Source organism: Atractosteus spatula, chromosome 2, assembly GCF_055471065.1.
Source record: "Atractosteus spatula isolate fAtrSpa1 chromosome 2, fAtrSpa1.hap1, whole genome shotgun sequence".
In the NCBI taxonomy this organism is placed as follows: domain Eukaryota; kingdom Metazoa; phylum Chordata; class Actinopteri; order Semionotiformes; family Lepisosteidae; genus Atractosteus; species Atractosteus spatula.
The window spans coordinates 6,049,562-6,065,877 of NC_142707.1; the positions used below are offsets into that span (position 1 = coordinate 6,049,562).

At 40.6% G+C, this 16,316-nt stretch overlaps 1 protein-coding gene across 1 annotated transcript in view; it reads right to left on the bottom strand.

Annotated features, from left to right (window-relative positions):
- The window catches only part of antxr1a (ANTXR cell adhesion molecule 1a), a 58,914-nt gene that overhangs the window by 40,140 nt on the left and 2,458 nt on the right, over window positions 1-16,316 (bottom strand). The window contains exons 2-7 of the mRNA XM_088909311.1: window positions 8,055-8,126; window positions 7,202-7,273; window positions 5,376-5,457; window positions 4,686-4,719; window positions 3,520-3,599; window positions 592-660 (exon numbers count right to left, since the gene is read on the bottom strand). Of these exons, the coding sequence (XP_088765437.1) occupies window positions 592-660; window positions 3,520-3,599; window positions 4,686-4,719; window positions 5,376-5,457; window positions 7,202-7,273; window positions 8,055-8,126 (409 nt within the window). The remainder of the gene's footprint in view (window positions 1-591; window positions 661-3,519; window positions 3,600-4,685; window positions 4,720-5,375; window positions 5,458-7,201; window positions 7,274-8,054; window positions 8,127-16,316) is intronic.

Below are 16,316 nucleotides of genomic sequence, written 5' to 3' on the forward strand. Positions count from 1 at the left end.
CACCAGCTGATGTCTGAGTTCTGTCATTAGGGTTTCCTTCTCACTCTGTTGTGGACACAGTGACATTGACAGTGAGTGTCTTGGTGTATGCGTGCTTTGTTCAAATTCCTCCTGGTCTGGTAGATGGGTCACATTCCTGAATTCTTTATAATAAAAACTAAACTTATTGGGGATGGCAAAAGAGAAACAAAACACCCATTCTTTACTTTTTAAAAAGGACCTCGCATCTACACTTTAATGTGTGTATATAAAAGTGTTTTCTAACTTCAGTGCATCTCAAAAGGGTTAAAGCAAGAAAGTCATTCCACCAGCTGACTTTTTACTAAGCAGACAACTGAGCTACATGCCACATTGTATCAAGGGCAATGTTAGGGATGGAAAATCCACTCAGATCTCCAAATACCAGTGGTTACAGTGGAATCTAAGAAAAACCTAACATACTGCAGGGAAATGCTGACTTTTCTTTAAAGTCTCTTAAAAAAATTTCTTTAGCTTCCCTTAGACATAGTAGATGTCTTCCGCACTGAGTGTCTTAACGCTAGCAAAACTTCTGATTTCTTGCATGAGAAACTTTCCATTGTTTAGACTTACTTGTGTTTCATTGAAGTCCTTCACACCAACGCAGTACACCGAGGCACCCAGGCTCCGTGAGCGATTTGCCTGTCAGATATTCAAAAGCAAACACAAAATAGGGCATACTTCAGCACATGAAATTCATTACGATGAAGCTACTTTTAACGCACAATCTGCATAATTTAAAGCACATGTTCTATATTGAAGAGTAACATGTAATCATCTTGATAGGCTTTGTATAACTATTCGAGAAATATAACAAAGAATTGTTCATGTATAGTTTATTTTCAGTTTAATCTAATGAGTAAATTAACACAGGATTTATTAATGAAAAATGTCTTTTCTTCACAATCTGTTCAGTTCCTACTTTGCTGTTACTTTACATTTTAATGCTGTGCCACTGATCAGAGGAAGTGCCAACTGGAGTTACTGTATATCAGTGACAATTTGCTTCCCTACTGCACTTCTTCAAAATCAACCTATAGAGTTTGGAAAAAAAGTTCAACAATTTTAAGTGTGTGAAGTAACAAATATTTTCATATTCCAGAGATTTCGTATCTTTAATAAGTTATTAAGAGATATTGTCACGATCGTCATCCCTCCTCTTAAGGGTGCTCTAACCCTTTCATATTTTAGTTCATTACGTGCACCTGTCCCCTGTTTGTCCGTCATTATGTAAGGCGAGCGCACCCGCTATACGTCGCTTATCATTGGAAGATGGACGCCCGGAAGCCAGCCTACCGAGTCCGGGAGAGACCTGACCATCTGAGTCCGGGGCTCAGAGCGCCTGGCCTCGTTACCCTGGTTTTATTCCCTGTCCCTGTTCCAGATCCCGTTCCGGATTTTAACCTTGTTTGTCTAGTCTCGGATGGATCTCCCGGTTCCTGTGCCCTGGACTGCGCCCCAGATTCCCCCTAGGACTGTTTGGACTCGTTTGCCTTTGTCATGCCCGCCTGTCTGTCAACCCATCCTAATCCTATTGTACCTTTTCCTGATGTCCTCCACTTACTTCCAGATTATACCGTCTGCATAGGGTTCTGAACTATGCTTCACAGGAGCCTGGACCGGCTCCCGTTACAGATATATGATGACAACCAGCCTCTCCTGCAGATTATTTGTTCATTGCTTATCCTGACCACAGCCTAAACCACAATAAAATAGAATTTCATAGTCATGTCCTGTAATTTGGCAAACCACTTTATACCATACAGTGTCACGGGAAGCTGGAGCCTACCTGGCAAGCAACGAGCACAATGCAGGGTACACCCTGGACAGGGCGCCAGTCTATCACAGGGCAAGTGCAAGCCAATCATACATGGGGACAATTTGGAGGCCACAGTAAAGGCAGAGAGGGGTTAATTTGGCCTGGACACCGGGATAACTCTCTACTTTTAATGCCCGGGGATCTTTAATGACTACTGAGTTTCAGGACATCAGTTTAAGGTCTCATCCGAAAGATGGACATTTTATAGTTGTTTATATAGTTAATAATCACCTCAAGTTAATTTTACCCAAACTAGCACATTACTGAGAAAGTTACCTTGAGGATATTTGATTGGTAGTGAAGAGGAGACAACTGTGTATAGCTAAAACTAAATCAAGCTTTGAAAGATGTTTCATTTGTGTGAGGAAGTGCTGAATCTGCTTTTACAAAGTATCCACACATGTCCCCAATAATGAAAAACAGAGAACAAGTGATAATGAATAATAAAATAACACGTGCAAGAGAAAATATCTTGATCATAAATTATCCCCTTTAAGGTTAGGACCGAGCGTGGTACTTTCAGCACTACTTTAAAACACCTTTTTACTAATCCATATCAAAGAGAAATTCACCTCATACAGTAAGTGGCTGAGTTTCAATTGCTTTCAGTGTAAGTTAGAAAACATTAGCAGGAGCAGGAGCTAACAACAAACATGATGCCTGTTATTGTGAGTTTCAAAATGTTAAATGATTGTTTGCCAATCACTCCACTGATCATAATACAAAATTGGCTCCTTTTTCCCTGATCCATTTCTCATCTGTGTGTGTGTGGGGGGGTGGGGGGGGGGGGGGTTCTGATTTGTATTCCTCAATGTAGTGCAGATGTTTCTACGTACTCAGACAATTTTTCTGGGGCATAAATTATGGCTTTTCCTGTGGAGCAAATAGCTGACTTGTTTTTCTGGCACAGCTGGGATCCATCAGTCCAGCGATTCATTGATGCTTTCCTTTTGACAGATCACAGTTAAGGAGAGGGTGATCAAAGTGTTGGTAGTAGAATATATTGTTTAGGCTGTAACACGTTGGAGCCTGATCTTCTCAGAGTTCATAGACCAACCAGGATTATGTCTGATTTGTTATTTCTGGAAGGCAAGGCATCATGGTATTGGGTACAACCGCTGGTCTACAACCCCTAGATTGATAAAACTCCATTTAATCCCAAACTTGGCATGATGCTAAAACCGGCATATACAGGATGGCACTGTACTGTGGAAGGCAGAGAATGATCTCTTCAGAACTGGGATAAAAGTTCATTTTCTGGTCTACCCTTTTGTGTGATGCGGTATACAAGCACAAAACGCCTTCTGTTCTGCTGCACCCCAGACATAACCACTGTCGCAGTTGTGTTTACAATTAGTGGTTAAGTGTAATATGATTATTGCATTTAGATTTTGACTTGAGAAAGTTTAACGATATGTATCTGCCCATTCCCCCCCGCAAATTCTAATACCCATCTATACAGTTGGGTTTGTGAGAGAGAAAGGGGTAATGTAGCTGTCGAAAGGTATACAAGTGCATTATCTGTAACTAGGAATTAAAACAATGATGCTCTGATCCAGGCTAGAGCTTCAACCCATATCCTAAGTGGTCTCAATACTTGTCCAACCGATTACCTGTAATTATAGGAGCTGTTTGTCAAAGTCAGTCCAAAGGAAAGTGCTCTTGGGAATCCCTGGGCTTACCTCTCTCTCGGCGTAGAAGAAGAGGTTCTCATGCAGCTCTCCATCCGTGAGTGCGATGATCACACTGGCTGTGCGATACCCTGTCCCCAGAAACAGAGCTGTGAGACCCAGCCGGGAGATGGATATGGAAAACTTGGTTCTTCAAGTACAGAATGTTTTTTGCCTCAGCCTAGAGCTCCATGACTCCATTCATTAATAACATTTACATTTATTTTCATCCCAGAGGATGCCAAAGTGCTTTATATTTCATCTACTTGTGTGATAAAGTGCAGTCCCCACCTGGGTGACCAGCAGCCCCACAACACAGCAGGTCGGGTAAAAAAGTAAGACATTTCACCAGCTGAATTAAGGGGAAACTGTACACAGGTCAGAATGTAGAAACCCAGAGTGGAATTTAGCCAGGACACTATATTGTGACAAACAGAGCCAAGGGATTTGTAAGGACCAAGTAGTCAAGATCCTGTTTTGATGTCTGCACCTTCTACATACTGTCAGCATAGTGGAAAATTGGTTTTGAAATTGTGGTCTAAGCAGAAGGGCACCACCTACAGTACAGGTCCATCAACACTACTGACTGCAGCAATCTGATTTTCTTTAGAGGTGTCACATCATAGAACTGACCAGGCCCAGCCTTGCTTAGCTGAGATCAGAAGCGATCAAGTTAGAACAGGGTAAGGCTGCTGTTGACATGTTAAAGAGGTATCCTTGTTTAAATCTGAAATGTATTTTTTCTGTTTTAACCATCTGTCCTCTCTGGTTTTTCCTTTAAACTGCTGTTTTCACAAAACCAAAGTCAGGAATATTTTCATGTGAAGGAACAAGGTTTATTCCATGCTGAAAAGAGAAGAAAGGAAACACAACGTTTCGGCTGTGGAGCCTTCTGCGAGTGTGTCACCTGAAGAAGGCCCCACAGCTGAAACGTTGTGTTTCCTTTCTTCTCTTTCCAGCATGGAATGAACCTCTACTTGTTCCTTTGCTGCCTACGCATGCTGATACAGCTACCTGCTTGAAATATTTTCATGTGGAGGCCTTTCTTGCCAGGGCACATTTTTTAACAAAACCACCAGCGAATCCTACAAAAACCTCTATAAACGGTGTGAAAAACATATAAAGAAAACAGAAACAGCCAGAGAAACCGCAGTGATATTTCTCTACCATCAACTTACCTTCTGTATTCCCATAGTAGATCTGCTCACTGGCCTGCAGGAGAAGAAAGAGGTTTAAGGGACAACAGGGAATTTCAACCAGGAAGTCAAACAAAGTAAGACTGTGTTAAAGCTAATCAACTCTGGTGATCCAGCTAATTTGGAATTATTGGGTAAAATTCAAGCACCATGGTCAGTAAATAAAAGTCCTTAAGTTCAAAAGGGATAATGACAGACAAGCCAGTCTCATCCGGGTCTTTTATATCTCAATAATTGCCAACTTCGTTACACATATAACTCTTGCCTGCATCTCGTCTTGCATTTATTTGCATTCATCACACCTGCACACTTTCTCCACTTTGCAGCTACCCCTTGGTTAACTCCTCTCTCTGAAAAGGGGGTCTAACTCTTAACCAAGCAGTTTAGGTCAAAATTGATCCTATTTGTATGCTCCAACATCCACAAAATATCTGATTCTTGGATGTCGTTATTCCTCATAAAAGCACTTGTCTCATAATTCAGAGAATAAACAACTGTTTAGATTGAAGTTCTTATAGAAGGTTGCCTGCCACATGTTTATATACAGTATCTATAGAGTTCTGTTATATCAACGTGGGACTCTCAGTCCAACTCTACCAAACAATATCATAGAATGACCCTGTCGACTCCTGAGTTTGATACCCCTCACCTGAAGCTCACTCACTCACTCACCCTTTGAAAGCCCTCATGCATGTATGTGTCTCCTCCTGGGAGCACTTTCTGCAGCTCCTCCAGCCCCTCCCGGATCTGATCCCTGGATAGACAGAGACAGGGAGAGATGTCTTATTTGCATTCTCTTTTCCCAGAAATAACTGATGTTATGGGCCATGTATAGCTGGAGGCCATTTCCACTGTGACTCAGCTGGGCCTGAGCTATACCTCTGACAGCCCAGGGTTGTGGTGAACTTGTTTAGATGTTGTGGCCCAACTGCGTCGAATGGCTTGAGGTAGACTTGTTTAGATGGAAAATGCCTTTCTCTTTTATCACAATTTGAAACAAGAGGAGTTTTGAGAAGGGGAATAAGGTTTTTTAAAGAGTGCTACACTTTTTACACTGTTGTAAAGGATTATCTGTAGCTTTAGATGAGGAATTATAAAAAATTATAAAAATAATAACAGAAGATGTTCCAAAGGACTGAATGTTCTGTTTTCACACCCAATACTTGATGATGCCAGATGCGTCATGCACATATTCAAAGGAATGGTAGTGCCCCAGATTTTAATTAGTACAATAAAATCTCTTAGCAATAACACTGCATCAGATATAGTGGAGAATTCATGTTTCAGACAAATAAGTTTGTGATTTATTATTATTATTATTCCAAAGCTGCACATAGAGACTAGAATAGATGCTATCTTGATCTTTGTTTCAGCAAGTACGTGGTTGACGTGGTGATTCTACCGTTTGATAATGTCTTTCATGCTAGAAAGTTGATTACCATTGCTTTCATCAATGCCAAAATACCTGTATATCTCATCTTGTTTTATCATCCAGCTGGATATTTTGACATTTTACAAACTCTCAACTGGCGTTTTTAGCTCTAAATGAAATGATAGTGTACTTACTGTATGAAGTCCAAAGTCCATTTTGACGTCTTCAGTGTTCTAACATACTGTATTCAGAGCCTGATGTAGACAATCTGTGAGCCAGTTTTGTCAGAAAAACTTGAGATCAGCCAAAGAAAATGGCTGATGTAGTAATCTTTATCTTTTGCAAAGACTATCTTGACTTTAGCTTGTTTAGCATGTTGGTAGTATTAATGATAAATAAATGGTATGTTTAGCATGGTGATTGATATTATTGATAAGTAAAAAAATAAAGTGAGACATGGCATCTCCTTGGAATACTCATTTGACGGCAAATATTTCACAGTCTTCCATTCTTTCAATGATGGCTCTACAAACCAAACTAAAGTCTGTTTAATTTGTTAATGTTCTTAACTTTCAGTATTCATGTATGAGGGGTGCTATCTAAAGCTTATTATTACTAATTTTAATTATTATTTTTATACAAAGGAGCATTAGGAAGAACTGGACACTTCCAGTATATACTGTATGTGAGTTTTAGTATTTCAGCACTTTGGATGATACATGCTAAGCAAAAATAGGGAAATGAACTGTACAATGAGTGAGGAGAACTCATCTATGTATAAGTGCTGGTCATAACTACATTTCTAGGACTAACTCCGACTTGTCATAAATTAGGCATAAACAGGGCATGTGGGCCAATATGTCTGAAATGTCGGTTGTTTGTGGGTCTGGTTCTCTTTCCTAAATGTACCCTGGGTGTTGAGTTACAATTTGTTGATTACCTGAAGTGGAATGGATGGAGAGTCAGGTCCTGCCATCCTGTCTGTTAAAAACCCTGACAAAATTGCTCACTCTGGATGCATCTAAGATCTTCATCCTGTGGGTTTTCCCCATTTTTCACTACAGCAAATGCAGCAAGCTGTGACGTCTGGATTGAAGATTAGCCTGCTGATGAAGAAGTCGCTCACCTGTCTTCAGTCAGCCGCATCAGGATCCGGCCTTCAGTGGAGAACACGATGAAAGACATCCGCAGCTGGGGACTGAGAGAGAAGATCGGATCTTCAGGTCAGTTTCGGATCAGTGCGACCTGCTCACAGCAAGCCTGCTGCAGTAGAAACTACACAAAACACTTGTACCCTGCTTCTCAACATCTGTCAGAATGTGTGAACCACAGGAGACTGGCTGGCACCAGAGTCTGAGATGACAGATTGCCAGGGGGACACACGTACTTCACTAATCAAGAGGTAATTGTTGAAGAGTACAAACAAACTGCATTTAACTGACCACATGATTGGATGTGCTCCTAAGCGAGAAAAATGTAGCACAAAAAGGTTAATTTAACATCCATAGATGAGAACTTAAATATTCCTAAATTAAAAACAACAGCGAACTGTGGCTCACTTTTTCTGCTCTTTTGGATAAGGGCGATGTTTTTTTTTGTTATACGTTACAACTTAAATGCACCTTCAATCTGCAGTGCTCTGTACATGCCTCTCCACTATGTCCATTATGAAAATGGCACAATATGCAGTCAACTTTGATTGCAAGTAGATGTTGGCCAAAAGAAGTAGGAGTGGAAGAGACTGGGATGGGGGTTGGCAATTTTTATATCCCAAAGCCCACTGGCAAATTGTTCTAGGATTGTGTTCTAGGATTAGAGCTCTGCACTTTACAGTTTCTAATTTAGGGTGGAGAAAGTGTTCAGTATAGTATAACACATGCTTGGAATTAAAAAAAGACAAAAGTAACAAAACAACAGAAAATGCTCCTGTCTTATCTTGCGTCATTTTCATGTCAGAGTTTGGCAGTGGCAGGATTTACCTTATAAATTTGTGAGCCAGATGTTCGACAAAGAAATAGATTTCGTTCCAGTGGTGCTGCACACTTCCAGATCTGAAAAGACAATTTGTACAGTCAGAGACTTAATTTTAGAGGACGTAGAGAGGTGGTAGACATAAAAAAGAGGTGAAGATCTGCTGGAGAAGCTGAGGGTCTTTAGACCCTCCCAAAAGAAGAAAACTAAAGCTGCTTTTCAAAAGAAGTAAATTCATATTGCACAGTGCTCTTACTATGGCAAAAGCTTTATTTTATATATTGCCTTTTAAAGTAACTTCTCAAAGCATTTTACAGAAACAGAAAAAAACTTAACAAGGAGAAGGGGTAACAGAATTAGCATGATTAAAAAACAAGGGTTTAGAACACAGAAGAAGATGCGAGGCGCAGATAGAGAGCCAATCAAGTGAAAGCCCTTCTGAAGAAGAATGTTTTGAGTCTGGATTTGAAAGCGCTCAAGGACTGTGACTCTCTGCTATCCTGGAATTGGGGAATACAATTCCAGAGCTCTAGGGCATCACAAGAGAAGTCACCCTTAGAGTGCACACTAATTATTTAATGACTGTCTTTCCAGGCTAGACCCTACAACCAGCCTTCTCTCCGACATTGGCGGCCAATGCACAGCTAGACTTTTAAATAACACAGACCTTGAGTTTACAGAGAGCTTGTTTGGTGCTGTTAGTCAGTATGATCTTTTTATTTGCACTGTCCTTCACTTGGAGCAGTTTGTAAAGTGATAACTGCAGAGCAGTTCCTAAAGTAACGTCATGTTAGCCTAGTTCGGTTTATCAGTCCCCTTTAGCACCCAAAAGAGGAGCTTTCACGTTTTCCATGTAAACCAGGTTAAACTCTGGACTGATGGGCTGCTGTGGTTTGAATAGGGAACCTACCTATTTTCATCGTTAGGTAACATCGTTACTGTACTGTGAGGGTTAAGAACTAGAGGGTCAAACCGAACATAGTCAAAAGACATTTTGGCAGCCTTAGACTGTGATGCAGACTTCATGTCTGATTCACCTGGGAACATCACAATGGATAGATTTCAATGTGGTCTGAAATCTGTGTGCCTCGGTGGACTCCTCCTCATATACTGTAAAAGAACTAATTAAAAGCAGCTTGGCGATTTCAGCCTTCCTTTGTGCTTTTTGAGTGTGTGTCTGTGTGAGTTAAGAGTGGCCAGATGGAGGCCTTGCAAAGCACAGACAAGCACATGTCAGGAAATCTGAAGCACATTGAGGTACAGTATTGAAGTATTTTGGAAACCGTTTTAGATTAGGTTTTATCAGCACCACCGACGAATGTAAGAATCATGCAGGGCTTTTATAGCAAACATTTATATTACCCATTTTTCAGCATGCTTTCAGTTTCATATTTAATTGAAAAAGATAAACATTTAGGGAGATCTGCCTGGAGTCATTCCAGACCTCTGTAGCTGTAGAAATAACTGGAGCGAGTTTCTCCTCAGTCAGATGGATATTAATGAAATGTAGGAATGCCTTTGTCTCCTATGACTTTTTACATTTCCAGTGTCATTTCTTTGTTTCCCACAGTATGTTTTGTTCCGGTTTTTTTGGCTCAACCCCAGAGCTAAAACCAGGCTCCTCTAGCTGAGCTAAACGGGTATGAGTCATGTCTGAAAAATCAGTGTCAGCAGCATGTGAAGCTATTTCTGATCTTATATGTTTTGAGTCACTTTGAAATTGAACAGTGTGAAATTTTGTCAGACTTCCTTCAAGTTTAAAAGACAAACCAGCTGCTGCAACATTGGATCTTAATTTCACTGACTAGGCCCCTGTAGAGTGACATTTCTGAGCTGCTGGATGTCAGAATTTCCCTTCCGTTAAAATGTATGCATATGTTCATATCAAGTATGTCCTTTCACATTCTTGTTAGTGTTTCAATATATTTTCATACCGATTGTTTCCTAACACAACACTTATGGTAACATAAGAGGCTGTTTGTGATGGTCTCTGGGGTATAAAAAGCACCTAGACATACCTGGGCTTTAGAGCTGAGGAATGAGAGAGCCATAGGGTCTCTCTGCTCAGCTCTCTGGAAGACCTCTCCTAATAAACCTATTTCAAATCTACACTGTACTGAGCTGTGACTTCTTGAATTCATAAAACTGCATTTGCAGACGTCTGGAACAATCTGCACAGACGTGGATCACAATAAGGGTTTCTGATCTGTTCTTCCGAAGAAACAGTCAGAACATTTCTGTCAGGGCACTGCAGAAATTACCTCCCTCCGTATGGTTTCTCGTGCAGTGAATTTGTTTTTTTTTACAAGACTTATCGCATGTGGAGCTGTGTGGGGCTGCAAAGACTCAGCTGTCTCAATGGATTTTGTATTAGAATTTCACTGAAAGTGTCAATTTCCACAGCTCCCTCTACGATCTGTCAGGAATGTTTTTTTTTGTTTTTATTCCTATTTCACCAGGCATGCTTTTCTTCTGTGGGAAAATATAATTTTACTTGCACGTTTATTTTAAAACACATAGCTGAAGATTTGTCTGTGTAAAACCGAAGGGCTGATGGAAATGAATCTGTTCATTGAACAGTTCTTGCTGCTGTAGTTTAACCCTAGCCATCTCTTAAATAACAAATCATGAGTACTTTTGTCACTGTGATCTCAAGGGTCTTTAACAGAACAATATCTTTTAAAAAATCCCAACGAATAAAGACTGGAACAGCAGCTTGCTGCCAACTATCCAAAGTTTAACAAACTCCGATCTGTGGTTTTGCTGTCCACAAGAAGTCAAAGAGTGAAATTCTGACATACTGGATGTGTAACAGGGATCAGCTCATTGAACAAGTTGCAGAAATTACATCATCTCCTTAAAACCTAGACACCGTGGACCTCTGACCCAGTCTGACCCAGACAGAGTCCACCATCACCAGTGATCGAATCCCAGTGAGTGAACAGCAGATCTCTCAGACACCTTTAACTGCCCATAGGGATTTCATACAGTAAAGCTACTGGCTCTACAAGTCTAAAGGCATACTGTGTTATATTGCAGTAAAAGCACAGTAAAATAGAATAAAGGCCAGCTAAATCATCAGTAAACCCCAGAGAGTGACGTTAAACATTGTGATAAATCTACTCTGCTGTTTCTCTGTGGTGGAGAGGAATCTCAGAGATTCTCAGCTGGAGGTCTACGATGCAGGGAGATTTCCGCTGACAAGGAAAGAACATTTAAAGCAAGGACGTTCGCTGAAAATGCAACACGCAGACAAAACTTAATCCTTCGCAGCCTGTGCAGCCTGACCTTGCAACACTGATTTAATAATCCTTATTGCTAATCATTTCTTTACTCTGTTTTGTTGTTTGCCTTCCGTGATCTTCTGTGTGACTAATAATATTGACGTGCCTCCGTGAATGTGCTGTTTATACACATGTTTTTATAATATGCTGTCCAAGTGGAATATAATCATTGGTCCACAATCCTAGTTGACAGGATGTTGTTTTCTGTTGTTATTGTACAGTATAGTAGTATTGGTCTTTTCTGTGTGTGCAGAGCAGAATGTTTTTTTTCTTTTCCTTGTGACTTTACAGTATGTTACTATTTACAGACTTCCCTTTAGTTTTCAATATGAGTTAATAGAAAATATCTTTAGTACGTGTGTGTTATTATGCCCTAACTTACTATTCACTATCACTGTGAATTAAAGAATAGAATCAGTCTATACTTGTGATTGTATTGACAACCAAATTGCCTCTGGGTCTTCGTCATAACTCACCAGGTCCAGCTCACCTGAGCACACCCTACTGTACGTGAGAGATCAGGACTAAAGGGTGATGGGTGTTCTAGAGAGAACCTTTTCCCCCAGCTGTTGAGCCCCGGAGAACTTTTATTGTTAGGGATGGCTATATTGCATCAAACTGAAATGATTTTTCTTGCTTTTCTTTCCTTGAGCTGCTTAGATCCCAGTACAAAATCCCAGTACAAAGTGCTAAGCTACAACAGGCAGTGTGTAGCAACAGCTGCTTCTATATGTACAGCCAGCATTTGACAGGAACCTAACTCTGATACATTCACAAGATTTGTAAAATAGTTTGCATGTAATGGATACAAATTTATTAGAAAGAAAACTTTTACTCTACAGCATCAGTCAACCATCTTAAATGAGTCACTTCACAAAAGGGATGACATTACCACTCTCTTTATACTACTCTCTATCTGTAGTTCATTCACAGTGTACAGATGGATGTGGATTGGCAAGGAGAGAGATGATTTTTTGGCTAAGGATATGTTTTTTTAAAATTTTTGCTCCTCTGTTTCAATTTTGTTTTCACATACTTAGCAGAGATGTTTGGAATTTGATGTGACTTCACAAAACAATCCTAATTGTTAACACGCATTGTGTTAACAAATCCAGCAGCTCAGGGCCCTCATGGGGAAAAAGGCTGGACGAAGAAGGGGAGAGAGAGGAGCAGAGAGGCAAAGAAAAACAGTTGCAGGGAAAAGAAATCCGGGATGAGTAGGAGAGGAAGGAGAATCAAACAAGGAACCCAGGAAAGAGAGGGGAAATTAAAGAGTGGACAAATGACCGAGGGGCAAGAGAGAGAGGAGGACAAGGCAGCATACTGCTTGTGCTGGATGAGGAGAAGAACGAGGGAGCTGTGACTTCTGCAGGCTCCTGTTTACTGTAGTAGCCTGGTTTGGCAACCTGACTCCATGCGATAAAACCAGCAATGTCATGGGTGCACAACAGCTACAGCTGGCAGACATCTATACCAAACAAGTAGTGCTCAAGGTCAATATAGCCATGACAGCCATGACCACCCCATTGCACTTGATTTAGACCACCTATATTCAAAAGCAACAGAACTAAGTTTTCTTTTATTCCCGCAGTGATTAACCTGCTTAATCAGGACAACTGAGTGCTATATTTTCTCATCATGCACATATTTTATAACTCTCACACATTGATGACCCAACTTCTTCGTCTTTCTAAATTGTGAAATGACCTCTAACGTGCTCTCATCTTATGCATGTATGTTTCTTATTTGTTAATGGGTTCATGTTGTGTTAAATGTAGTGTATTGTATTATGTCTTTTACCTGCAGTGGGACAATAAAGGGAGTAAATTGCTCCTGTGTTTCAGTTGACTGTTAGTTTATATTAGGTACAAGTACTGACACAGAACAGCTCCCAAACAACTGTCATGTGTGCCCCAAAAGGCTCCTTATATATCTATATTACTATGCATCTAATTCAGGAAGGACCCCTTTCCAAAATAAATCATTGCTTCACTTTTATGGTGTTACATATTCTTTCACATCATCCCTGGAAAGCTGCAGCCGAATACAGTGCTTCATATACATCCTACACTGCTCTGTGAGGCTCATTCTCCTTGCTACCTCACTAATCTTACCAACAGGCTTTAGGAGAGACCCCTAGCCAACATTTTAATGGTAATTGCTTTTGCAGGTATGGTATTATTAAATCTAGATATTTCCAAAAACACATGTGCCAGAACCAAAGAGATGAGCTTGAGAAAAAAAAATCCTTTACCAGTCTGGCCATGCAATATACAGGGAGCGCATTAAAGTTGGTTGGGTTACAGTACAAGCACTTGTGCCACGGAAAGGTGCTGTGTAACATTCGCATTCACAACATTCATGTGGTACAGTACACATACAAATGGGATCACCAGGTGGTGGACACCAGAGGGCGCTATAGTGACTCAGTGTGACTACAATTTGTGTCCATGTCACATGCAGCCTGTGCTGGACAGTGGTACTGCCCTCTGGTGCATACTGTTAATAACACTGCAAATGATTTCTTCATAGTGCACAGCCTTCATAATATAGTTAGACCTTCTAACTTCACTATCACCCCATATTTGAAAATGCCTTGCAGATACATTGAGCTACTATTTAGACAACAACCAGTGCACTGAAATACTGCAGCAGTCAGGTAGGGCAACTACGTGCCTCCCCTCCATGCAGGAGAGAAAATATAATAACTACAACAGGATACCATTTAAAACTACTGTTTTACATAATAGCTCAAAAGCTTCATGGAAGTGCATTTAAAACCAAGAACAGGAGATACTTCTTTACTCAAAGTGTTGTAGGAGTATGGAGCAAGCTACCAGCCTTGTTGTTAAAGCCAATACCTTCTTTCAAGCATTAGCTAGATCAAATCCTTGGATCAATTAATTACTAACTAACACAAAGGCTAGATGGGCCAAATGACCTCCACTAGCTTGTAACTTTTCTTATGACCTTCCAAATTATAGGTGTAGGACACATCTGTAGGCTTGCTCAAAGTTTGCTTTTCTTCAGATGGCAGTCTTGACAACAGTTTTGATGTTTGCAGTTGAATCTGTGAGCAAAAAGTTCTCAGCCCTTTTTAAAAGCTTAAGGAAACAGATCTAAGAGACAATGTGTGGGGGGAAAGAGAAATGGAGTTTCACATTGGAAAAAAGAGAAACAACAGAAACAAAACACCGGAAATGACAATGAACGCTTGCGATTTATTTCCCTTTCTTCTCTTGGTCTGTACTGGAGGTTTGTATTTTGTCCTCACATGTGATAACTGTTTCACTGCAGTGGGCCCAAATTGTTATCTTCCAGTGACTGTGCTGTGGTTTTTGTGTGCGATATTTTGTAAAAACACAGCTCAGTTGCTAATCAGCATTACATTGTTTAGAATACTGTCATGATGATGGTCTTCAGCTATCTTCCTTTCTTTGACAGGTTTTTTCTTCTTTTGGTAAAAGCTTTTAATGCTACGTGATTGGCGAAGGAGAAGTGTCACATAAGATGTTAACAGTCTGATGGGATTTCTGCATAGAAACAGGGAGTGGGTTTCTCTGTGATTGATTTGGGTTCCTGGTTAAATGTTTGCCCTGAAGAATGCATGCTAAGTTCTGCTATTTTATCTTTGATTTAGTGTTTAAAAAGAAGGGACATCCCATTTTTAGGAATGTTGCTGTAACTGAGACAACTCAAGAGGGACAAGATCATTACTCTTTGTTTTTTTTAATTGTGAAAATAAATAAGGCTTTAAATGAAGTCCTCTTTTTTAATGCCTTGCACATACTCCTGTGCTTGAGATCAGTGGTTTTCAATGAAGAGACTGAGGTCTACTGGGAGTCTTCAAAGTATCCAGGGGTACCCCAAAACAAAGGAAAACACAGTCCAGCAGTGTGTAAAATCTTCGGTTTCACACCTTGCTGAACTGTGTCCTGCTTTTAATATTTTACAATTAATAGTAGCATTATGTGCATTCATAATAAAAAAATTGTCTTCTGTTTAAATTAGGGGCCCCTAATGCGAGTCATGTTTTGAAAAGGGACACCTCCAGCCAAAAAATATAAAAACCGCCGCTCCAAGTGACAATTCCCTGCTTTTTTGCCAGAACAAGCTGCACTACTCACTTACTATTCCACCAAAAACAATTTTTTTCTGTAATTAAAGTAAAAGACACACAGTGTGGAAAGCAATTGGCTCGACCAAGTGCTCATAAAGAACCAGTGAAGAATCACCTCCAGCCTCCCACACTTTATCTCCTTTTAAGAGAGGCACATCAGCGCTGACAGGCACCGATCATGACAAAGCTGCACATGCCTGCACTGTGCCTTCTCCATGGAGCAGTCTCAGGGAGCAACTGCAAGAAAAAGACCTGCTCTGGCTGTGTGTCACTATGACATGCTCCTGCATAGTGACACACAGCCAGAGCAGGGCACTAATCAAGAGTCATCCTTCCCTGATCCAGCACCACTGCTCATTGAAACCCATGTTGCACAAGAGCGCCTCCCTTGCTTCACCTTTGAAAAGCCTCCTGCAAAACTGGAGCCACAGTTGTGGTTTTTAAGAACAGCGGCAGCACAATCCAAGCACAAAGAGCACACGCAAGTATGAGATCCGGCACGAAACCAAAGGAGGAGAGAACCAGGTGGAACACAGGAATCCTTTCCTTTCAGGGGTTAAGCAAGGAATGACCACTGACATAACAAAAGCTGTGTTTTTTTTATCTGCCAGTTCGAAGGGTATTTTTTTTTCTCATCCTTTGCATCTGGATCTCGAATCTCTGGTTTAATTTCCACTTTGTTGCATGATGAGCTGCCGCAGAAATGTCTGTTTGGAACGCTCGCGAAGAGGCTCGGTGACTGGAAAAACCATTTCAATCTCTGCATAACATACTTCAAAAACAGAGGGGGGGGGGGGTGTGGGTATGAGCTTGCGTTCGTTAAGCTGCCACAATATCAAGCCGAAATTCAACACTGCACATTCCCA